The sequence below is a fragment of the Microtus ochrogaster genome, chromosome X, assembly GCF_000317375.1.
Source record: "Microtus ochrogaster isolate Prairie Vole_2 chromosome X, MicOch1.0, whole genome shotgun sequence".
Taxonomy (NCBI): Eukaryota; Metazoa; Chordata; class Mammalia; order Rodentia; family Cricetidae; genus Microtus; species Microtus ochrogaster.
In genome coordinates, this window is record NC_022026.1 from 34,024,129 (window position 1) to 34,049,669 (window position 25,541).

Sequence of the window (25,541 nt, forward strand, 5' to 3'; positions counted from 1 at the left end):
CCTGTCCTGGAACTAGCTCTTGTAGACCAGGCTGGTCTCGAACTCATAGAGATCCGCCTGCCTCTGCCTCCCAAGTGCTGGGATTAAAGGCATGCGCCACCATCGCCCGGCTATAAGGCTTTGTAAACTATTGGAAGGATAGTGGATTGTAATAAATGTATTTTTCTGCCACACAAACAAATACAGCAGTTTCAGTGGGAGGTAAAAAAAATGTGGGAGAGGAAAGTACAGTCCAGAAAGGAGACAGACAAAAACCAACATTGTCTGTAGAAAGAAAGGAATATAAAAATCAAAGAGAAGAGAAAAGTTCTATTTGGCTTTTGCATTACCTGTGGCACATGACACATCTGTGATTGATACCATATTTACATAGGTTAAAGAGCAAAACTCTAAGCACCATCTAGCTGTGCTATCAGTATATTTGTTCAGTGTCTGTTACTGAGTCACCTAACTACTTGAGGAAGCTAATCAAGGTTTCAATTACACCTCTAAGTAAGAAAGTTATACCTCTGTTGCAATTGTAGCTGATTGGTTGATGAAGTATTCATGAGATCTTTCATAAGAGGAACTTTAAAGGTCACTTGTGCCATAATAAGTGGAAATCTCTGGGAAAGAAAAAGTTTAGCAGTATTATACTGCTTATAAAGTCTTAAGAGGCTCTGAATCTTCAAGTCTGGTTGCAACAGTTGAAAACTCATTGCTCTGAGCATTTGTCATGACTTCTTCAATCCAATATGCCCTTTAAGCACAATGAAACTATAGAGAAAGACTATTTAATGCTGTTTGCTATTAAGTAAAGAATAGGATTTTTTCCCTTTTCTTAATGGAAAGCCTTAATTTGGTCATGATTACTGCTGAAAATTCTAATGAATGACTGCAGTCTTTTCCTTCTGCAATCATGTGGTTCTTCAACGTCTCAGTCAAATGCTGAAAAACTCATCCTAAGCTTCTCATTTGGAACCTGTCGTTATCATTCGAAAATGAAAGAGGAAAATTTGGACAAATGTGGATCCTGGTTTACTACTACCAAAAGTATTTAGGATTTTTCACACACACACACGCACGCACGCACGCTCACACACACACACACACACACACACACACACACACACACACATCAAACCAACAGATAAGACCACATCCCAGCTTACCTGTACATTACTTTGTGGCATGATACATTATGATTTGGATTTGTATCTTCACAGCTCTTTGATCAGGCTTCCAGGAAAATATAGGAAATTATAGAAGGCTCACTAGCAGCCAGGGCAGTCAAAGCCAACCTGTAAAGGAAAATGTTAAGAGGGAGAATTTTGAAAAGAGAGGAAAGATTTCTATAAAGATCAACTAAATTAACAAGTACAGCCCTGTACATGGTTGGCACCATCCCATAGGTTGGCGGTGTAGGCTGATTCTCTGACTTCTTTTGTAAAACTTTAGGCATACCAGTGAATCTCCTGTACTGATACAAATTGTAAAGAAATGATGTAAACTCTGTATTTGAAAAGTTTATGCCTTAGGCACTATCCACTGCACAAAGAAACTCCTCTGATGAGTTCTGCGAGCTATACTAATCTATGGTTATAAAGGTACAAATTTAGTGATAGTCTGATACCATGGGGCCTGTGACATCCCCAACCATGGATTCTTGGGAAGATTTACAGTGACAGACATGAATTTCCTCCTGTGGAATAGGCATTACAGCCAATAATAAAGCAGTTGGTTACCCCCATAACATGTGCCACTATTGCATCCATGGACATGACATACCTTTCCACTCTGATCGTTATTATCCTTCACGGAGTTCACAACCAAGTATGACTGTTAATTATTTATTTCCCAGATGTCTACATAGTAACTGTGTCATTTTATGAGCAATTTTTTAAGTTTGATGAAATTTCATCTCTTTTTAATATTGTTTCATGTGCTCTTTGTGCTACATTTATATTGCCTTCTCTCTCATCCTTAAAGAATAAAACAAATACTAAATATTGAATGAAAAGACAAGGATTACCTACTTACCCTTCAAACTGCATAAATGTCTGATCCTGGCTAAATACTTAAAAATCTTTTAGAAGTTTCCACATTTACAAAAGGTAAACTGATTCTGAGTCAGCAGTAGGTAGTATTCTAATTATTATTAATTTGTTTATTTTTACAATTTCATACATGTATGGAGTACGCTCTGGTCATACTAACTTTCCAACTTTTCTGAGCCTCCTCTGTCCCCACCAGCTCCCACCCACCTCTCACCAAGTCCCTATTCTATTTTCAAGTCTTTTATTTTGTTTTTGCTTTGTAGCATATTAAGATTAAGCAGGGCTGCTCATGGTGGAATAGACATAAAGCTGTTCACTGGTTTCTGAGTAACCCACTAGTGGCCACAGCACGTTACTCCTGAACTCACAATAACTATTGTTGCATCCACAGAGCCTGCATAAGACTGAGCCCATCAACACTGATCCACAGATGGGACAAACATGGGAAATCTAATGGCAGTCTATGGCTGCTGAGGGAGAGGGAAGTCATGGTTTTCTGTTTTCATTAGAGAGGGTTTCATAGTCCTTCTTCATAATTTCCATAACTTATGTTCTTCTTTCCCTCCATTTTTGGGTATTTCCTTTGTCTTGGAGGAGCTAATATATGCATCCCATTTAAGGCTGAGTACTCCCTGGTCACTTATTCTCTGAATTTTCTTTCTGAAACGCCTTGTTCTCAATTTGGGCTTGTTTGCCCTTCCAGTGACATTTGGCAGTCATAAGCGACCATTGTAAGAGATGCTATTTGCATCGAGTGAGTAGAGGCCAGTGATGCCATCAAACATCTTCCAATACATAGGCCAACCCCTATAACAAGAACAACAGAAGTCATCTCGTCCAAAATGACAGTAGTACTAATATTGTGAGACTGCACTGGTATGTAAAATTGAACTTTAAACTTTAAGTGGAAATCTTGGATTCTGTCTACAGTAGCCAGATAGTTGTGTGCTCTTAGCCTAATGTGTGGAGTATTTGCCTAACTAGAATAATAGATGCCACAGTGGTAAAATCAGGTAGATTTTATAGAACAAAATCAATCCTTTCACTCCAGGAGAATTGTTTAGAGGAGTTTTCAGGAGTATTTTAAACTATTATGCCCTTTAACATGAAGAAAAAATTCAGTGTAGATTCAGATTCCTCAAGGCAAAAACCACATAAATGTATTCTTGGGGTTTCCTTTATCTTCTTATTTTTATACTTGCTGGAACAATATAGTTTTAGGGAAAGTAAAAACCTTACTAAAGTATAAACATAAGCACATACTATGAAGTATAGCTAATCAATCATAATCGAAAGAAAGCAAAACAAAACATGAAGGAATGAACTCATAGTTAATGTGTCTTTTAAGTAGTGGCTTATTTGAGCTACAAGGAAGCTGACATTATTTCATCTGATCACTTTGCTTCAACTTTCTCTGATATCATGTACAGTAATGTACTCATTCACTGGAATTCCATAAATATCAAAGAGCTTGAAATCTCTCATCATTTCCAGCAGTCTCACCATATAAAATTCTCTAAAACTTGCAGGTGATTGTTTCACATCCTGCATCATTAGGTGTAATCATTCCACCAGCAACACAACCACCTCCTCATCGCAGACGAAAATACCTTGATTATAATGTATTAAGTTCTGCTGGAAGTACTTCAAGTGTTCATCTCATTTCTCATCACAAATATCCTAGGAGGTAGATTTTTTTTAACCCATTTTACAAATAGCAGGAAAAATTTCAATAAGAGATGAAATTCTTACTTTGTATATCAAAAATAGTTCATATTTTAACAATGAAGAAAGTATTTTCATTGTTAAAGCTACAACATAGATAACCATGTTTTTCTGCCACAACACATAATGAGAACTGAAAAGGTTATTTTCAATATTTTTCCAGAATAGATGTCTTAAGGCTAATTATTTGTCTCTGTCAAGAAACAGTATATGCCCACACTCTGAGACTGCTATGAAAATTTCTCATTTCTGCAAACTTGTAGAAGTTTTAAACTGCACACCTTCTCTGTTATATAGTATGTAGAAAATAGACTTGATTTATTTTATTTTTGTCTTTAGGAAGCACTGAAAGAAAACCATAAGAGAAAAGAAATGGAAGAGAAGAGTAGGAGGGCAAAACTTGCAAAGGAGAAAGCTGAACAAGAGAAGCTGGAACGCCAGAAGAAGAAGAAGCAGCTCATTGATATAAACAAAGGTACAAAACCATTTCCAATGCTTTGAGTAAGCTGTGACAGCACAGGCCTGCAAGGCATGAAGATTACTGTGTCCAGATCATTTGTTGCAGCTTAGTGAGACTCTATCTTAAAATTAATTCATAGTATAACATACTAATATATAAAAAAGGCCTGAGCATATTGCTGAGTGATGTGGCATTTACTTAGCATGCACTTTTCCCTAGATTCTGTCTTCAATCCCCCCACCACAAAAGCAATTGAATATTACAAAGATGCATATAGTATAAAGTGATTTGATATTTAAATTTTTTAATTATAAATTGATTTCCTTCTTGAGAGGAAACTCACACTATTACTACTTTTTTCTCTTAGATTTCTCTCACGTTGCCGTTTTTATTTCTTATCCTTCTCCACTAGATTCTGCGAATTATGTGTAATCAATATGAGGTATATATTGTTGACTTCTTGTTTTTTATTTATTTGTTGTGATAATGTTTTCTCAAGAAGGCCATCATGAAGGAAGAAGAGAGTGAGATAAGAAGTGAAAAGCTGGATAGGGAGATGAGGTTCAGACCTTCATTTCACTTTGTAGGCATGTATCTGTTGACCGTACCGTGACAACGGTCCTCCTTGGGGACTTGTACATTTCAAGTCATAATAAATATTGACAGCAGTATTGCCAGTGGGGGAGGGGACTACTGCAAAGCATCTTGTTCAGCTGTATGTATTCCTGGTGCATGCACAGTAGTATCCACTGCCTGTTCTCTCAGCTAGTAAGAATGGCCATATGTTAGAGGTAGGTGGGTGTTTTTGTTTTTTGTTTAGATTTTGAAGAACAGAGCAAAATGCTCAGAATGGTGGCATAGATCTATATTCACAGGACTGAGGAAGTAGAAATAGGAAGATCACAAACGAAAACCAAGACTAAGCTGCAGAATGAATGATACATTATCTAAAAACAGATGGGGTGGTGAGGGGCCAGGTGGACAGAGACAAAGCAAAGTGATACGGACTCAGGTGTCTGCACTGAAAAGTTAAGCGTGGAAGGCATGGCTGTTTTCCTTAAGAAAGTAGCGTTCACAGCAGGAAGAAAGGAGACACCTCTCTCTCAGGACAAAGAGGTCCACAGGGTTAAATTAATACAAAACCACATCTGATCAAGATACAATGTAGTATGCTTGATATTGGAACAATTTTTTGCTGTATTTAGCAATAATAAAAAAATGTAAGCACTTTTATAACATTTATTATATAACAAGCATTATTCTGAGATTTAATACATTCTAAGAAACATTTCAAGTCAATCTTTCTATTTCTATGCAGTGGATACTGTAACTGTCTCATTGGTTGGATAAGAAACTGAGGGTTGTACAGTTTAAGGAATTTTGCCCCAATAGGGTACACAAACAAATAGAATGGAAGTTGTCTGACTACAGAATTTTCACACTTATCCTTGCCTCTATCCATCAGCATTAATAGCAACTGTTCTGTAGCATTTACAAAACAGACATTTGATGGTATTGGCCCATGTGCTTATGGAAATTGACAAGTCCAGAATCTACAGGGAAGGACTACAGGCAAGAAATTATTCAGGGGACAGCAAAGTCTAAGACTGCTTTTTTTCTCGCTTGAGTAAAATTTGTCTTTTCCTATTACTAAGATGTTCAGTTGGTCAGTGAGATCCATTGTTGTAAGAGAATGCAATCTGCTTTATTCAGGCCCATCAGTTTGTAAGTTAGAATCTTCCAAAAATATCCTCACAGAAACATCCAGGATAATGTTTAACCAAATTTCTGGACCTTGTTGCTCAGTGAAGTTGACACATAAAATTAAGCATCACAAGAAGAGTATCAAAAAGTAGAGCTGACGGTCTCTGGTGATTGCTTACATGTAGGAACTGAGAGATGAAGTCACCGAAGAAAGAAATATATTCACAAAAAGGAACATTCAATAATAAGACAGATTTAGTTGTGAGGGTGACATGAGTAATATCATTTGACCATGTTCAGTTTTCAATTGCCTTGGAAAGCAACCTTTAAGAAGTTATTTAAGAAAAATTTTTAAGAAACAACTCTATGCATGAAGATGAAACCTAGGAAATCAATCTAAACTGCATGTATATTGTTTTGTTTGAAGATTGGAGTTGAGAAGTATTAGTTTACTAGAGATGCTGTAAGAAAATACTAGAAGCTGGTACTTTAAAACAACAGATCTATTCCACATCTGGAGGCTCGAAGTCCAAGATCAAAATGTCAGCAAGGATACGTTGCTTTGGAAGACACTAAATCCTCCCTTCACCTAAGTATTTACCAGTCTTTCACTATTTCCCTAAAAATTTACCTACTAAGATGTGGCTAATTATTTCCTCTAGTATCATTGAAAGCTCTGTTAAAAATTCAAATAAGTTTTTTCTGTGTATGCTGAGCTTGAGGATGTGACCATAAAAGATACATTTTAAAATAGAATTTATCCAAGCAAGATGGGTGGCTTAGTGGTTAAGATTGCATTCTAGTCTCTCAGAAGATCCAAGATCAGTTCGTAGCACCCACAACCACCTGTAATTCTAGGTCCAAGTGACATTATGCCCTCTTCCAACCTCCATGGACACTGCACTCACCCATGCACTAACCCACTCTTAAACATGAATGCAATTTTAAAATGAAAAGAATATTTATCTTTTAAGGTCTGCCACTATATGTGAATCAAAGAAATAGTAAGCTTTAGTATTGGCTGTTTAACTTGTGGCCTATGTGATGTATAAAACATTTCAATAGTATTTTATGTGTTGGCTATGTTTATACTTCAGAATAAATTTTGAAAGACATCCCTCTAAGATTATGCAGGTATAGCTTAAGTCATAAGAATAAGAAGATGCAGAAAAGGAAGAAGAATATAGTCATATGTCAAGATGGAGCTCCATGCATCACATAAATATGTATAATTTTATCAAAGGCAACAATGCTTAAGTGCCAATTACTATTATTTTATCATTGGACATTGCATATATGTATGTAATTATAACACTGTACCCTGTAAATGCATACAGTTAAAATAATAACTGAGGAACAGGGGACATAGTTCGGTAGTCAAATCTTGTCTTCCACTTGTAAGACATTGGTTTCCATTTTCAGGACCACAAAACTAATAATAACTAAATAAAAATTGTAATTTAACTAAAACTACATGCATTTACTATCAATTTTTAATGACTACACTTGTTAACATTTTATTTTTTTGTGTAAATTTAAGAAAATGACAATTTTTTTCATTTTTTCTTTTTTTTAAGTGATTATATTGAGCTATACATTTTTCTCTGATCCCCTCCCATCCTCTTCCCTCCCCTTCAACCTTCTCTCATGGTACACGTGTTCCCAATTTACTCAGGAGATCTTGTCCTTTTCTACTTCCCATATAGATTAGATCCATGTATGTCTCTCTTAGGGTCCTCATTGTTGGAAAATAACAAATTATTATAAACCTTCCATGAGCTCATAAAACTAGTAGATAACAACAATGAACTATAGTAGTCTGCCATGCAAAACTATATACATTTATTATGGAGAAATGTATTGAGATTTAATTATTCACAAAGAATAGAATAATTATAACAAAATATTATGTTTGAAATCTAGATATCATCAACTGAGTTCAGAAATAAGTAGAGATATCACAAAATCCAAGCAGAAAAATGTTAATGTTCAAAATAGAACCATAAAAATATCATCTATCAAATCTCTATTTTTAGAAACCTGGATATCAGAAGGCAAAAGTCATGACAGAAAACCATACTTTTTATTGTAAATGAGAAATTAGGTATTGTATGATAATTAGGCTGTAATTTGTGAACCCAGTTAAAAAGTGATTTCTGACCTCTTTGCTCGTATTCTCACTCCTCCCTCTCTTCGACTGGACTTTGGGAGTTCAGCCCAATGCTCTGCTGTGGTTCTCTGCATCTGCTTCCATCAGTTGCTGGATGTAGGTTCAATGATGGCACTTGAAATAGTCATCAATCTGACTACAGGGCAAGACCAATTCAGGCACCCTCTCCAGTAATGCTTAGGGTCTTAGCTGGGGTCAAACTTGTGGTTTCCTGGAAATATCTCTAGTGCTAGGTTTCTTCCTAGCCCTATATTGGCTCCCTCAATCAAGATAAGTCTTTCCTTGTTCTCCATCTCTGTCTTTCCTCCATCTCTACCATTCCATTCCCTCTAGAGGTCAAGAACATGATGAGGATACCCACTGAAACAGCTTACCTGAGCTAATGGAAACCTCCCAACTCCAACCTGACAACAAGGGAAATAGCAAAGGACCAAATTAGGTCCTCTTAATGTGGGTGACAGTCATATGGCTGGGACAGACTGTGGGACTACTGGAAATGAGACAAAGAATTTATCCCTACTGCTTGTTCTGCTTTTTAAAAACCATTCTTTCTGGAGGGATACCTTGCTCAGCCTAGATATAGTGGGGAGGGCCTTGGTCCTGCCACAAAGCCATGTGCTAGACTTTGTTGATTCTCCATGGGAAGCCTTACCCTCTCTGAGGAGAGGATGGGAGTGGGTTGGGGGGAAAGTAGAGTAAGCAGGAGTAGGGGAAGGAGTGGGAAATGGATTTGTCATGTAAAATGAGAAAAAAAAAAGAGTTTTTTTTAAAAAAAGTGATTTCTGTGTTAAGAAGTGGTCTATTTTACCTCCACCACCTAGTTTTATGTTCATGTTCTCTTCCTGTATTTGTTCAAGCTTCAGGTACCTCAGCTATAATATAGGACAATGGCATTTATTTGCTATAGTTTTTAGTAAAGATTAAATGAGATAATGAAGTGTAATAACACAGGGCCTAGCATATACTCAATGTTGATGCTAATGAGTCATTTAATGCTCATTGAAGAATCTGAAAAATGTGCAAGGAATAGTTCCCACCTTTAAGAAATTTTCAGTTTTGTCAAAGAGATTTAATAAAGCTGAACCAGCAACTAGTAATTTGATAGATATTATTTGCTTTTTAGGCCTTTCCAAAGGGATAAATTAATTTGGTCAATTCTTCATGGAAAAGACTAAGTGTAGTTTTTGTGTATATTAGTCGAGCTATTCTTTAAAAATGGGTCAGCTCTTCAGGTAGCAGGACATTAGGTAACCTATGCTTAATGGACCATGGGAAAATACAAGATGATGAAGAAGATGGAATCCTAAATTCAAGTCCTGTTACCATCATTTGCTAGTCTATAGTCTCTGTCAGTGTATTGCAGCTTTCTCTCTGTGACTATGCTCATTTATAAAGTGAAATAATATCAGTATTTTTTTCTCTATTGTGAGTACTAAATGTGGGAACCACAACATTGCCAGAGGTGGGCATTGTTGTGTATATGTATATGTGTGTGTGTATATGTTTGTGTGTATATGTATTGATGTCTTCTAAAATATTATCAGTCTCTGATGCATTCATGCTAAGTGGATATTTTCTGCTGTTACCGTGGGTTTGGAAAACTGTGGGAAAGGGAAGATGGAGCTAGCCTATGAAAGTCCTTGGAAGTGAGACATACGAGTTATAGTATGATGAGGGAGGAGAGCCCAGGTTATTGAAGGAATCCTTTCGAAGATTACTGAGGTAGTAAGCCTAAAGCACAAGAAAGGAGAGGTGACTACGAGGAGAACGGAGCTGAGAAAGAACAGTGAAAGGTGAAGAAAAAGGAGTTAGCTGGTAGCTGATTCTTTCTTCAAAGGAGTTTAAACCTGTGGCAGCTTAAGACGGTGCTAGCAGGAAGGAAAAAATTCATGAAAGAATGAAGGAAGACAATGAGTGCTGCGAGCCACAGTTTTACTAGAGAGCAAGAGGCTTCTTTTTTCAGAAGAGCACAATTTTCCCAATAGATAATTATATATTGATGTCTTTTTAGCATATTAGGTTATTTTATTCATCCAACTAACATTTATTGCAACATTTCCCAAATAATCATAATTAGAACATGCACAGTAATATAGTATTTATTTGAATGTAAAACGGAGAAAGCTAATTTACATGCAGCAAAATTATGCTAAATCAATAAATGTGCTCGAAAATGTGTGTGCACAGTATACGAACTACATAAAGCGGTGGGAATAATCTATATTCTCCAACCTGTGCTTATGTTGATATAGACGATAATTAACATAGGGACCATTAAAACCATTAATTAGTTATGTGGGTAGAGAAAGAAAGCTTACCAAATATTTGTAAATAAATTTCTTTCCATGTTTATGGAGGTAAGCACATTACCTGCAATGGCTTGCAGGAAGCAATAGAAAAAAAATACATAATAAATGGTCGTTTAAAATTGCAAACTGCAACTATGACTCTGATGCAAATATCATTTAGTCAGGAATGGTTTTGTTTTCCTTTATATAATATAATATGGAAATTAGGGTTGCCTGTTGCCTTCTAGTACATAGATAATAAATGAGGATCACTCAGGCTTCACAGGGGAGAATAGCAAGTTTTTATGCATATACCCTTAGTATTTGAATTCAATGCCCAGCCACATTCTCTCCAGGAAGCCTGCCCTAACCAAGAACATGTGCTACTGTCCTTCTCTTAAATGTCTTCTATGCTCCTCTCCACATGCCTGTTCTTAGATTGATATGAAGCCGTTTCTTAATAAACTTCAAGTGCATTTAGCAAAGTAGCAAATTCTAGAAATAATGTTTGATAGCAATTTTGGTTTTCTTTATTTTCCAAAATTAAAAATAATTATCTCTTGACTGTTGCCCACATATAATCAATCATAGCACTCATGAGGCAGAGGCAAGGACGATCTTGATTATCAGGTAGCCTGAACTAGATAGAGAGACCTAACTCTGAAAACAGTTATGCCATCTAAGTGAATAAATGCTTTTTCTTGTACATTATTTTAAATTAGGATAAGTCAAAACTGTGTTTCCTACTGTCATACTCCAGACCTTAAATGATAGTAACCCAAATTACAGACGGAAATCCCCACAAATGATAGAATCTATTCAGGTAATATTTAAGCATCTCTGATAATATAAATTACGGAGTTAATACACACCACCATTCGTGTACATTTTACATATGCTAATGAATACTTCATAGATGCTAATGCAGTGTTAAGCAAGTTCATATACTTGGTGGAACTAAAAGAAAATCATGACTTAGTAAAACCATCTCTTTGTAGAAAGAGGAATATGAGGATGTTGACCTACTTATTTAGACTACCTAGTTAGTTCTCTGTATTACCAAACATGTAAAGATATATCTATTTGTTCAAAATCAGAGTTTTTCCCTCTTTGTTCACTAGGTTGGAATTTTTAAATGGAGATTTGTGGGTGGCTTTTCCAAAATTATTCAATACAGTGAATTTTTCCTAGGTCTTTGGAGCTTTTAACGCACTACGGTATGGGTGCCGTGTGCACATCCATGGACAGATAGAGGCCAGAGGAGAATGTTGAGTGTCCTGCTGTTACTCTCCACCTTATTCCCTCAAGACAGGGTTTGCTGAACCTGGAGCTACATATCAACCCCTAGCAATCGTCCTGTCTCCACCTTATGCAGGCGGTTGCAGTTGCATGCCAACCATGCCTGGATTTTTCTTTTTTAATATGGTTATTGGAGATTGGATTTCTGTTCTTCATGCTTGTACAGTAAGGCCTCCTACCGAATGAGCCATTTCCTTTGGTCTGGGACAGTGTTGTCTTCATAAAATATCATTGGGTTCCTTTTAAGTAAGCATCATGCCAGCCAGGCAGTGATGGCACACACCCTTAGTTCCAGCACTCATGAGCCAGAGGTCAGTGGATCTCTGTGAGTTGGAGGCCAGCCTTATCTACAAAGCTAGCTCCCAGACAACTAAGGATGTTAACACAGAGAAGAAAAGAAGAAAAGGATAGAAAAAAAGAAAAGAAAAAATATGTCATATTTTTGTGATTCATTTGATGAACAGTTTCTGAATTGTGCAAATTCAAATACTGTTAACATGTTGAAACACAACATTCCCACTGTAGCAATCACCAATAACCTTCTGACTTTTGATGTTATGTCATCCCTGGCAGATGGCTCATCATTAACTTAACCTACAATTGAAATGAGTTTACCTCCCGATCTTTGAAGCCTGACAAATGTGAGTGCTTCATGTACTGTGTATCCTTGACAGTCAACCTAACCTTATTTATCCTCAGTGTTCTCATTTAAAAGACAGAGAAAGGAATGGCATCTATTTCGTATGATTTTCATGCAAAATAAATGGAAGGCATTATTCAAATCTCTAGGCACTTTCCTAGATTGCGGTTGGCGTTTAATAATGACTTCATAATATATAAATAATAAAATTGTTTTCAGTGAATATATGAAGGTGATTATTGATAACATTTATTTGGCTAACCTAGGATACAAGATATTTTGATAACTCTGGTTTTATGACTAACTAAAAGGACATTTGTACATCAGTCTTTAACATACATTGTCTTTCTAAAGTCTTATCAGTGCACAACCCACACTTCCCCACTCCAAATCTCCTTATCTCAGATAGGATTTTGCCTTTATACTTTACACAAGTAAAAATGTGCAGCTTGTGACGGTCAAATACAATTTTAGGCAGATAGTGCATAATCCGTACTTTAATAGTTCACCGTAATCTTCTAGTAGTCTCTAGTGGACCATTTTTAAGAGTATTAGTATCTAAACTACGTCCAGAATATACTCTATGATTATAAGATTCCATGTATTTCTTCCTGTAGTACATTTTAGCCACTTAATCATTAGTGATTATTTTGTTCTGACCTCATATCACAGTAATTACGTGTATGGTATCAGTTCAGTGGAAATAAGTGCTAAACTCTCATTCTATCAGCCCTTGAAGAAAACAAGTTTCTACATCTACTAAAAATATTCTTTTAAATGGGAAGACAAAAATAAATATGTGAAACAAGATGGGTAATTTACTTAGGTCTCATTAAGCGTTCTTACGTTCTAAATGCAGATCCTCGGATTCATAAAAACTGTAAGAGCTGTCTTCTGTGTGCTGAGCATTTAGCAAGATTTCATCAGTCCTCTGTAGGAGATGAGTTAAACTGGCAATTACAAATTTGGCTTTTCTTTACAGTATGTGAATGCCTTATGTGTCTTCACTAGAAAAAAAAATATCTATAAGAATATTGGAGCAGGTAGGTGAAAACAACAAAATTGACTACATAAGAAGTGATCAAAGCACATTGTAAATGGCCTAATCACCTATTAGAGATGTGCTTTGAGTCCATATTTTAAGATTTGTCATTCTTATTGTAGAAAAGTATCAAAGGAATAGCAGCTGTTATTTACCCACATTGTAGTTAATTTGGCTCTCTTCTCAGTTGAATGCATTTGGATTCCTGTCAGTAATTATACCTAACAGATTCAGAGAACCAGCAAACTATACTGAATCTATCTGAGTCTCCAATGATGCTTTTTAAAAATATACATATTTGTTCCACCCACAGCTGACCCTGAAGCCTTGGTCTTCATAAAGGACAAAATATATTGTTGCATTAAATGTGCAAAAGGAGTATTCCAGGTGAAGATTTTCAGTGTTTTCTTTAATTTTAATCCTACAAGTTTTTAGAAGTGCCAAGAATATACTGAGCAGGTTGACACACCCTAATCATAGTATTGTTTTCTTACAAATCAGAATATTTGTCCTACTTAAAGGATTGTTAATTACTAGGTATTCTGTCTATGGGTACCTCTGCTGTAAGATGCAATGACTCAAGCATGTGGAACTACATGCTTATGTGTATGCTCATAGAGTGTGCAGAACGTTTAACATGTAAATTTAGTGTCTTTTCATATATATGATGTATATTTGTGTTTAAAATTTTCCATGTTTCTTCTTTTCAAATGACCAATCCTCAGTCATCAGTTATTCTGTTCACACATCAATAAAGTGGAAAATAATCATAATTAGTTAGTGAGAAATTATGGGAATAAAAATATCATAATCTTAGAGACTTGTGTCTTTTTAAAAATGATACTAGAAATACATTAAAACCTAAGCTTAGAATTTTATCTGACTGTCATCCTAATCAATCATTGACTTTGTTTGTTGCTTAATAAAAGCCTAGAAGAAGATAATATAATTAATTTTGGGATCAAAAAATAATTATCCTTTTAAATGTGCAATTAGCAATGGATGATAGAATACTTTTATTTATTAAAACCAATTCTGTATTCTACTTTAAGGGTATATTGCTTTTTAAAAATGACCCTCTCTTTATCAGAGTAGATATTTCAGAACTCCTGAATTTGATTTAACATGCTCTGTTTGCTGAGCCTTGGGTAATGTATAGGTCTTAAATAAGCCATGTTGATGATCAGACAGAATCCAGAGCATCTTATTTCAGATTTGAGTACTTGTATGGGTTAAGACAATTACATATTCAAGGAATTCTGGGTTAGTCTGTGCAAGGCAAAATGTGTGACTTTGTTTGACTGTCTAGCCCATTATTGTTATAACATGATCCTTACCTGAATATTTGCATTAATAATCCTATGCAGTTGCTGGTTTGAAAAATTTCAAATTTATTTTCCCTCTCAAAAATATCTTATACATTCTTGGTTGACTTGCTACCTTGTCTGATTTTCTAGAACAGTATTTCCATGGAAGGGAAGTGTGTTCCCTCTGGTCCTCTTTTGTCAAAAGCCCTTTGCACTTGCTTTCCTTTGCCAATTGAAGCTTTTTTGAAATGCGTCAGTGGGGAAAGCTTGCCTAGCCTTTGCCAGACAGGAGTAGCTGTAGGTGCATTTAAACAGTCCAACTTGAAAAGGGAATTTCTCTCTTTTTATTTGAAAACAATTGAAAATGAAAGGTGTATGTCTCAGGACAGAGTGTTTAACCGACCTCTTTCTACTGAAAGAGGTATGGTATATGAAACTGCCTCCCCTGTGTCCCTCGTGTTCTAAAAAAGGCGCTTTGCTTGATTGAGGCAACCGGTTTCAAGGCAGAGCTCTATCCATTGTAAGCAGAATCCATTATGTTATTAGGACCCAGTATATTGTCCTTTACATCTCTTTTTCTTTGTTCTTAGTCAATACAGCTATGTTTTAAGGGCTATCTGATCATATTTTGAGGGGAAATTGACATTGGGACTGTAGAGATGCCTTTAAAGATAAACCACAGTAGCATTAATCTATAAAAGGAACCACAGTCCATCCCCCACAGTACATGTAACCTGTACTTTTAAGTAATCCTCTAAGCTCCTGTGACTAAAGCATGTTGAAAATATCCATTTTCACTTGAGTAACCATAACAATAAATGAAAGGCCCAAAGGACTGCGTCTTTCCTTACTTTCCGAACTAGGGATAGGAGGGGCTGTCTGTGCAGCTTCTGGCCTAGCTTCTTTCATCCTCTCTCTGATTGGTATGCCCCAAAGAAGTGCAGTAAACAATTCTATAAGAAAAGGTATGAAATTTCCTTACTTAAAGCACACATAAGTATAACCTTATGAAAAAATATTGTGTACTCTGGGCTTCAATAGTAAACAGCATGATTGAAGGGTATAGAAACTCGCCTAGTGTGGTGGCATACACCTTTACTTCCAGTACTTGGAAGACAGAGTCAGGTGGATCTCCGAGTTGGAGGCCAGTGAGACCTTCATAGTGAGACCTTGTCTGAAAAAAAAAACATACTGTAAAAGTAAATAACAATGAATCCTGGCACTGTGGTTTATACCTGCAGTCCCAGTACTTGAAGGATGAAGGCCAGATGATCAATAATTCAAGGTCATTCTAAGCTGTGTAGCTACTTCCAGCTGACCTGGGTTGCATAAAGCCTTGTCTCAAATAAATAAATACACAGGAACTAAGAAGTAAATTTGTTGCTTAGGACCAAGGTAAAACTGGAAGTTACATACATTGCTGTGGCACCATCTCTGTCAGGTGGTAATATGTTGTACTGTTTAAATGGAAAAGTGAGATCATATCCAAATTTGTTTGTGTGGACTTTTGTTTTTGTTAGTTGTCTAGCAAATATGATAGGAAAAGGATTCCTGCATGTTGACTCTCTGTAAATTAAGTTCAAGATATTTAAGAGGTGCCAACATTTACAGTACTTTCTTGGCAGTAGGGAGTTTCTGAAACAAGTTTCTGATTATCATGTAATACTTTTATGTAATATTTATCCGTAAAGCCATGCGGATTTTATGTCTTGATGATGCCTTTTCATCATTCTGCTGTGCAACTCTCCCTCCGTCTTCAGCATTGTTGCACTGTCACACACTTTCTGATGCATTGCTGCCTGGTAGGTGACATCATGATTTGTGAGCAATCTGATATATAAATAAGGTGGTGAGAACTGCCTCAGCAATTCCGTTTCTATTTGAGATGAATTAAGTAATCTCTTTGTGTTCTCTTGCATTTCCCTCTGTTCTGTGTTTTCACAATTATATTAGGCACTGTAAGAAAGGCTTTTTTTCTCTTTCATTCCATTTCTAAAGAACATTTGGTTAAGTTCAGAATTTTCCTAGAAATGTAATGCCCAATATGTCATAATATACTTCTGGTGCTTTATCTATTTAGGTCATGCCAAAATGTAGAATTCAGCAGTAAACTTATAATTACTAATTTTCTAGGAGGTTCCTTGGGATATAGATACTTTGAGAATTATGCTCAGTATGAAGTCAGGAAAATTCCAGCGTCTAGCTAATCTGTGAGCTCCATGTTTAGTGAGAGAACCTGTTTCAAAAAATTAGGTGGTAAACAATAGAGGAAGACAGAAAACATTGACCGACCTCTACCTTTCACACACACACACACACACACACACACACACACACACACACTTTAGGACTTTGGGAGACATTTTTATTCTTGGTAATCTTATGGGGATAGTTATTCTTTCCATTTGTCTCATTTCATCACACACTCTGTTACTGTAGGTGTTAGCACTTTGGAGTTTTGTCTTAGGATTCTTCTAGGACAGTAGTTCACAAATACAGTCTCTAGGTCAGTAGCTTAAATGTACCTTGAGAATTCTGTAGAAAGGGAGAGTTTCTGGATTCATACCAAACTACTGAATAAGCAACTGGAGATGATGGGTAATGGGGACAGCAAGTCGTTATTTAGTAAGCTCTCCTGGTGATTCTGATGCAACTGAAGTTTAAGAGCCCGAGAATCCAATGACACATGATCCTATTTTATAGGCTGACAACTCTGCTGAAGCAGCACACAGTCAAGGCCACGAAGCACTATTGCTATTTAGTACAGAAGAGTAGAATAGAGAATAGAGCTTGCCTCTTCCCACTGCCCCAGATTGCTAATGCTTGAAAATGTTTTTAATTGTGTTTTTATATTGAGTCGTGATATCATTGTGTATTTGCAAGAGACCCTTTTCTACATGCTTTGTGTTTAAAAAAAAATTTTCAGTCTACTGACTGTGGTAGGACCAGTCAGAATTAAGAAGCATTCTGTGACAAAATAAGAAGATACTCTCGATACTGTATGTCGGCAGAGGCCACTTGTTCATTCCTGGCTACCCAGACCACAAAATAATCACTCAAAAACTCTATTATTTGCAATACTGTCTGACCAATAGTTTAAGTGTATTTCTGGCTAACTCTTATATCCTAAAATAACCCATCTCCGTTAATCTGTGTCTCCATGTGGCTGTGGCCTTCCTAGTAAAGTTCTGTCCAGTGCCTGTCTTTGGTAGGGCTACATGGCTTCTCCTCTGACTCTGCCTTCTTTCTCCCATCATTCAATTTAGTTTTCCCCACCTAGCTCTATTCTGCTGTATCACAGGCCAAAACAACTTCTTTATTTGTTAACCAATAAAAGCAACACATAGAAGAACTTCCCACACCAACTGTACATGTTTCTGGGGCCCCAGTTTTCTTTGTGTTATTCAGCATGTCTCTTACTCATACATATAGTCATGTTTTTAAAATTACAAGATGCCAAATGAATTCAGGAAACTGATTTACATTTTGTATGTATGTGAATTTAGTTTGTAAAAAATGAATTGTTGAGGAATTTAACTCACATTTCCCTTAATATTAAAATAGAATTCCTTTGTAATAGAAAGAGATATATAATGAGTTGTACAACTGTTCAGGTATATGTCTATTGAAGAAGAATGTTACCTTCTTCTGGTTATCTCCATGCCTTTTCTATGATATTGTATATGTGTATTTTAAGGGTTTTTTATTCACTCTTAACGGACACTTTCATGTATATTTTTAACAAGGAAGTGTTTCTTTTCAATGACAAGGAATTGGGTCATTGAAACCATTTTCTTACTGAATCACACTTGATTGCATTAAAAAAGTTGTGTAGCCTCACAGAGAAGTGACTTAATGAGGAGGAAATTCTCCCTTAATAGGGTTTTAGGAATGTAAAAGAAAGGAAAATATCATTTAGAAATTATCAGAAATCATAAGTGAAGGCTGTATAATCCTTTTTCAAATGTCCAAAAGGAAATTTGTGGAAAATGGGCAATCAAGACAAATTCTTATGCTACAGATTATTTTGTTACAATTGCCTCCAATAATTTGATCAAAAATTATGAAGTATCTCATATGGTCTTAGTAAAGCACTATGTTTCGGGCTCTCAGGAGAAGGGGCTCCTGTGTTAATGACAAGTGGCCATTGTCCCTGACTGTGCAGTTTGCAGGCACACAAAACCCCTGTTTTATGTAAGTAATAGACTTAACAAAAGGAGCAATATCTGCATTCTTTGCTCACAAAATAAAATGAATACTTTGACTTGAATAAAAGTAAGAATCCTTTCACAAATCCCCACTTCTTAAAAAGGCTTTCCCTGCAAGTGACCTCTTTTATTTATTTTAAAATCTCTATCTTTTTCTATCAATTCTAGCTTGATCTGTGTAGCAAATAAAAAAGAGAGAGCTTTTCCCATGAGAACTTCTGTCAAAAAATAATCTTCAACCCTTTTTGGGTATATTAAGAAATTGTTTCCTTCACTCTTAAAGTGGGTTTGAACATTTTTCTCTGATGAATACTTTACATACTCACAACAAATGGCTTCATTTCTCATGTATTTTTCCACAAAGATTCCTCTTTCTTTTTTAATCCCTAGTGGCTTAAGGTATTTTATCACAGAGAGTTTACAGCACATTCTCTATAAATAATTTCTTCATCCATTTTCTGTTTCTAATAAAAACAATAACCCAGACTGAGTAAGATAGGGGGGGTTATTTATTTAGGCTTTTAGTTCTGGAAAAACAAAGTGGGTAGCACCTGATGACCTGAGGTGGGGCAGAACATAATATAGAGATGGAGACAATGGATGTCCAACTGTACTGATGGTTATCATTTTCTGAAAAAGCCATGAAGATTCAATGAAAGAATTCTATTCTAATAACCTTATCTAAACTTTAGCACCTCCCTAATGGCCTACTTGTAAACACCACAGTTGGTTTCAGTTTGCACCCTAAAGTACCTCATAATGGGGATGAGACTTCAACACATGAATCCTTGGGCTGGGGCTGGAGGGTGGGGTAATCAAACTTTATCCAAACCATAGTGTTAGTGATGTTGGTTTCTAGAACTTCATGTCTCTCTGTCTGTACATGATATGGAGTTCACATTGAGCAATATTAATTCTTTGAATTTATTTTCTATGGTTTGAGTTTCCTGAAACATTAGGATACCTTTCAGATGATCTAGTCCAGTTTTCTACCTCTGTAAGACAAAGGGAATGTTTCTTAATGTTCCAGGAGGACAGCAATGTAAAAACATAGTTAAATCTTACAATAAGGAATATTTCAATAAGCATAAACTGTACTTTTCCTGCAAGTTCCATTGTTTTTTGAATGCAATCATTTTTCCCTTCTTTTTATTGTAATCATTCCATGCATCTTATTTTTAAAACCAACTGTAATTATACTCTTGGTGAGAAAACCGAAAGCAGGCTTAAAAAATATTCTCTCATACAATATGTCCCTCCACTCCTCCCTATTCTCCCCCTACCTCCCCTCTCCCACAGATTCACCCCTCCTCTGTTACCCTTCAGAAAAGAGCAGACCTTGCAGTAATACTAACCCAATATGATATAACAAGATAAAATAAGACTAGGCACAAACCTTCATATCAAGGCTGAACAGTGCAACTCAGTAGGAGGAAAAGCACACAAAACACACAAAGCACGCAAAAGAGACTCCGCAACCCCTACTCTCACTATTAGGCATCTCACTAGAGCCCCAAACTATACAGTCATAATGTTTATGCAGAAGACCTTGTAATTCTCTGGTGTTCCCCAAGCTCCAAGAGGAGGGATTTGATGGAGATCTCCAATTTGGGCTCTCTTTTTGCCTAATGATTGATTGTGGGTCTCTGCCTCTGTTCCCATCATGAAAAGCTGACAGCTGTGGGGAGTTTTATTTTATGTTTTTGGGTTTTGAGACAGGGTGTAACACTGGCTGTTCTGAAACTTGCTCTGTAAACCAGGTTGTAGGTTGGCCTCAAACTCAACAATCTATCTGCTCCCTAGTGCCAAACTAAAGGCATGTGCCAGCCACCACCACCCGGCAAAAGCAGACTTTTGTAACCAGTATATTAAACTGTTAAACTTGGAAACTTTCTCATCACGTTTCCCAGTCCTCTCTGATATATAGACAGAGTTTGACTAATTATTATTATTGTTTGTAATTCTTTTTTATTTTATGGAAAATTATTGAATTATTCAGTATTTCTTAAAAGTTCAATGATTTTTATATTTCAGATGCACTTTGGTTTTCAATATATTCACAGCATGTTCAGAGTCTCTCTCACTGGTCCACTGGCTCTAATATTTATTAGGATAATTTTATTTACCATATGTTTGTGTCATTGGAAATGTTAGGAGAAAAAAAATTGAATTCTGAATGTGAAAGGTCTTTTCTTCTTCCATCAAAGGGAAAAAATGCATTCTCTGACATTAATAAAAGTCATGCTGACGTTCTTTTACAAGAGACTCACCAAAATGACAAAGAGCATGAAAAATGTAATTAGGTATTTGGTTGAACTGAGTTGGTTGGTTTGTTTTCCTATCTGATAAATTCAAGTGCACAAAAATAAAACTACAATTAATAAGAAAGTGCAAATGTGGCAGACATATTGATATGCTAGGTAATATTAAAACCGTTGTCATTATTTTATGTGCTTGAAGTAGAAAAACAAAAATTGACATTTTTTGCAAATGTTGTTGAATATTCCTCTGAAAAACACTAGAATAATTGGATTTATTTATTCAATTCTCACTGAAGTACTAGCTGAATTACAGTTTCAGAAAAATAAACAAGTATTCTATATCTCTAAATATATTAACTAATCTATAAAGGCTTGACATTCATTAATGCTTGCTGAGAGAAAAAAATGAGTTCTGGAGATTGTGTTTTTCTCAGTACTGCATTAACTTATTTCCACAAACCCTGCTTAAGCTTTGATTTCTAAATCTCTCCCCTGTGAAATCATACCTCAAAGATGTTTCATTAAAATGACAAGATAAGCTGCCTTGTATCCTTATGCTGGAGTGAGAAAAAGGGGCTGAATCTGGTAGATCCTATAAAATTGTTCCTGAATTTTAGGGAAAGAAACAAAGCATATTAACCTCAGTAAAAATTGGCAGTATCTCCACCATCAAAATAATAGCCCAAACAGAAAGTTGATGATGTTTCAAGCCTTGGCTGACTGTGTGATCTTGTTGTCACAGTGGTTGCATTAGTAACTCATGCAGATTTAGAATATGGAGTTTGGTGTTGTGGATTGCAGGAATTGTTAGAAGTCTATATTGTTCAAATGATGTATTTTAGAATTGCTTTCTGCATTGTGCTGTCTCCCACTCGTATTTGCCTACCTCTCTGCTGTTTGGAAAGATTTTCTTAAAGGGTTACTAATAGCTTACATGGCTTAATTGTGCTTCTAAATTTCATTTAAAAGTATATGAAATTGCTGCAGTTTGACCACTTTTGACCTATAAAAATGCCAACTTCATATAGTTCAAGCTAATAAAAATCCTAATTCTCCAGTAGAAAAGGAACATCCTACTATTCCATAATCATTTTGGGTTATGGATGAAGCTCAAACTCTGTTCTACCCTAGTTGATCATTTATAGGCTATTTGACATTTAAAAGAATTCCACTGCAGATTTTTTGAATTTAAATCACTTTTAAGTAAGAGGATTCTCTTCTTGTTACTGCAAGGCCACCCTGGGAGACAAGCCTTCAAAGAGGTACCTAAAGATATACTGGTCTCCCATTGATGGAGGAAGGCCATTGGTTAAAAAATAAAGAAACTGCTTGGCTGGCCCTCATAGGTTAAAACATAGGTGAGAGGAGTAAACAGAACAGAATGAAGGGAGGAAGAGGAAGTGAGCTCAGACTCGACAGCTCTGCTCTCTGGAGCAGAGACGCCATGCTCCCCTCTCCCAGGCAGACGTACGCGCTGAAGCAAGCCGCCAGGTCAGACATGCTGAATCTTTCCCGGTAAGACCGGTGCTACACAGTTTATTAGAAATGGGTTGATCAGGATATCGGAATTAGCCAGTAAGGGCTAGAGCTAATGGGCCAAGCAGTGTTTAAAAGAATACAATTTGTGTGTTGTTATTTCGGGTAAAGCTAGCCGGTGGCGGAAGCTGGGTGGCGGAATGCAACCCGCAGCTCCTACTACATCCCATGAACATATTTCTTGTTTGCGTAATATTTCTTCAGAAAAATACTCAATTTAGTTTGTTAATTTAACATTGTTTTTCACGTTTTTCCAAATGAATATGCTATGATCATTTCTAATTAGATCAAGCAATATTTGAATATCTTGAGCGCCAGCATTCAAATTACACTTTATGAGTGAGTGAATGATTAATCCAGTCAGCACATCTTAATTATTCCAGGATTGAGTCTGATGTAGGAGTTATATCTTTTTCATTCTCCTCCCAATTCAGGGTAAACTTTAAAATATCGCCAAATTTCAGCATTTAAGAGATTCCCCTAAACATATTCTCCCTTCTTTGGTGAAGGCACTGCTAATATGAATGCTTCTTGCTAAAACAAACACAATGATACTTTTAAAGCATCATGGATTGAGTAATTTCTTCAAAGAAATTATAATATATCCTTTTCTTCTTTTCTCTAACATAGAAACCATAGTCCTATAAAAGATCCAGAATCCCACATGTCATAGGAGCACAAGTAGTATATTGTTTTGAAAGGATGGGGATAAATTTTTCCTATCCTAAAAATCACTAGCTGCCATGAAAGCTCCGAGTGAAATATGGTCCTTATCATTTCTTTGTGGACTGCAATTTCCCTCCGCTGATATAGGCTATAAATAGGACACAAACCATCCAGAATGAGATCACATAGTATGCAAAGATTTTAGTGATGAGTTTAGATGAACAAATCGTAAAGGAAACACTATTGCCTTGACCTAAATCTTTGTCAAGAGCTTTTGGTATCCTCACTCCTACCCTTTTGGCAAGTGACAATTTTTAAACCACATTAATTGAAGAGGAAAAAATAATTATAAATAGTAAAAGTTTTGCTGTTCGATGAACAAGCCAGATAAAGTCTTTGATACCTTATTTAATAAAACCACTAGTTTTCTCCTTTAGACAGACTTTTCTGAGACCATTTATCATCCTATGGACCAAACTAAGGCAACTGTCTTACTAGACCCCTGACTCCACAAGTACTTGATCCATTCATAAAGTATAAGAATTTATTTTTGCTTAGCTTAATCAATGAAGCTTTTATTTAATACAAATTCTCTTCCAACTTGACCCGCATCAGAGGGTACAAATATACATAGCCTTAGGCAGATCCCTTACAGTTAGTTCTAGGTTTGACTTAATATTGTCCATTGAGTAAGTACCTAGTGGTTTTGCATTGGTAGCTTGGAAGAGTCATTGAGCAACTTCATAAAGAATATGCTGAGTGAATGATCACTGGAGAAGTGCTTCCTCATTGCAGCTCTCTCCGCTGTCCTCTCTGGAGCCAACTGTTTCAAGAAGAGCCAGAACTGCAATCTGTTTATAATCTTAAGTCTTTTCTAGTTAGTACCATGCAAAAAAAAATGGTCTCATATGTATCAGGAATGGTGGCATTTATCTGCAATCCAGGAAAGTGATACGTGAGAATCAGGAGTTCAAGGCCAGTCTGAGTTTAAAGCCTGCTTAAATAAATAATGTTTTTTTTCTTTCAACTCTCACTGCAGGCCTGTCCATTCTAATGCAATATAAAAATATTTATGGAGCTGGGTGGTGGTAGTACATACCTTTAATCCCAGCACTTTGAGAGCAGAGGCACGTAGATCTCTCTCTCTCTCTGAATTCCTGGCCAGCTTGGTCTACAAAGCAGTTGCCAGGGCTATAACACAGAGAAACACTGTCTCATACATACATATACATATATATATGTATATAAACATATATATATATATATATATATATTTGAGTGGTACAAAAGTAACTGGATAAAACAATATAGTTGCTTCATAGCATAGTGCATGGCAGAAGCCATGGGAGTTCTTGAATTAAAATCAAAGTGGTACAAAGGTCAAGTAGACATCTCATCCTAAGGCATTTGTGATGTTAAATTCTAAGGAATGAAAATCTTTAAATGCCAGCATTTTCTCTGGTTTCACTAGGTGTTTGTGAGGTATAAAAACATTAATATTAGCTATGACTTTATTTTCAAAGATGCACAAAATCTTCAGAATTTGACATGATGATATCTCCAAGGTATTGGTGCCTAATTTTGTAATTCTGTACTATTTTCTTTTAACCAATCAACTCATATAATTCAATGGCATCTGTAACCTTTGCTCACCGATTTGTAAATATAGATTCTTAAGAGACTTCAATTCTATATTGCCTTGTCTGTATTCATGGACACTGAAGGACTTAATTTTAGAAAACTTGAATTCAGAAATGCTTCTTTTTTTCACCAAGTGAAAATTTTAAAGTCCTGAATGGGTTAATTAGCGTTAACTTGATTATTTAAAACATCAAAAGGTCTAATATACACTCATCACATTACTTTTAATATATTCTCTTTTAAAATTCATAAGTTAGATTAAATTAAATAGTAATAGTGGTATTTAAATTTTCCACTGAGTTCTGCCTCAGAGGGTTTATTTATGTATCCTAAAATTAATTATTACTTATTGTGTGCTAAATCCCTTTTATTTTGTGAGGTATATAATTAATGCCTCTCTGAATGTTAATAATTTAATAAAGCATACTATGGTTAACATATTTATTTGAATTGTCTGTTACCTTTATAAATATTTCTGAAATAAACTCATGCAATTTCGCCCCTTAATAGGTATGGTAAGCTGAAATATATTTACATACTAGTCTATATATATATATA

At 35.9% G+C, this 25,541-nt stretch overlaps 1 protein-coding gene across 3 annotated transcripts in view; it reads left to right on the plus strand.

Moving 5' to 3' along the window:
• The window catches only part of Diaph2 (diaphanous related formin 2), a 793,576-nt gene that overhangs the window by 591,405 nt on the left and 176,630 nt on the right, over positions 1-25,541 (plus strand). For all 3 annotated transcript variants that reach the window (XM_026784823.1, XM_026784824.1, XM_005358668.3), the window contains one exon: positions 4,101-4,236. In XM_026784823.1, the coding sequence (XP_026640624.1) occupies positions 4,101-4,236 (136 nt within the window). The remainder of the gene's footprint in view (positions 1-4,100; positions 4,237-25,541) is intronic.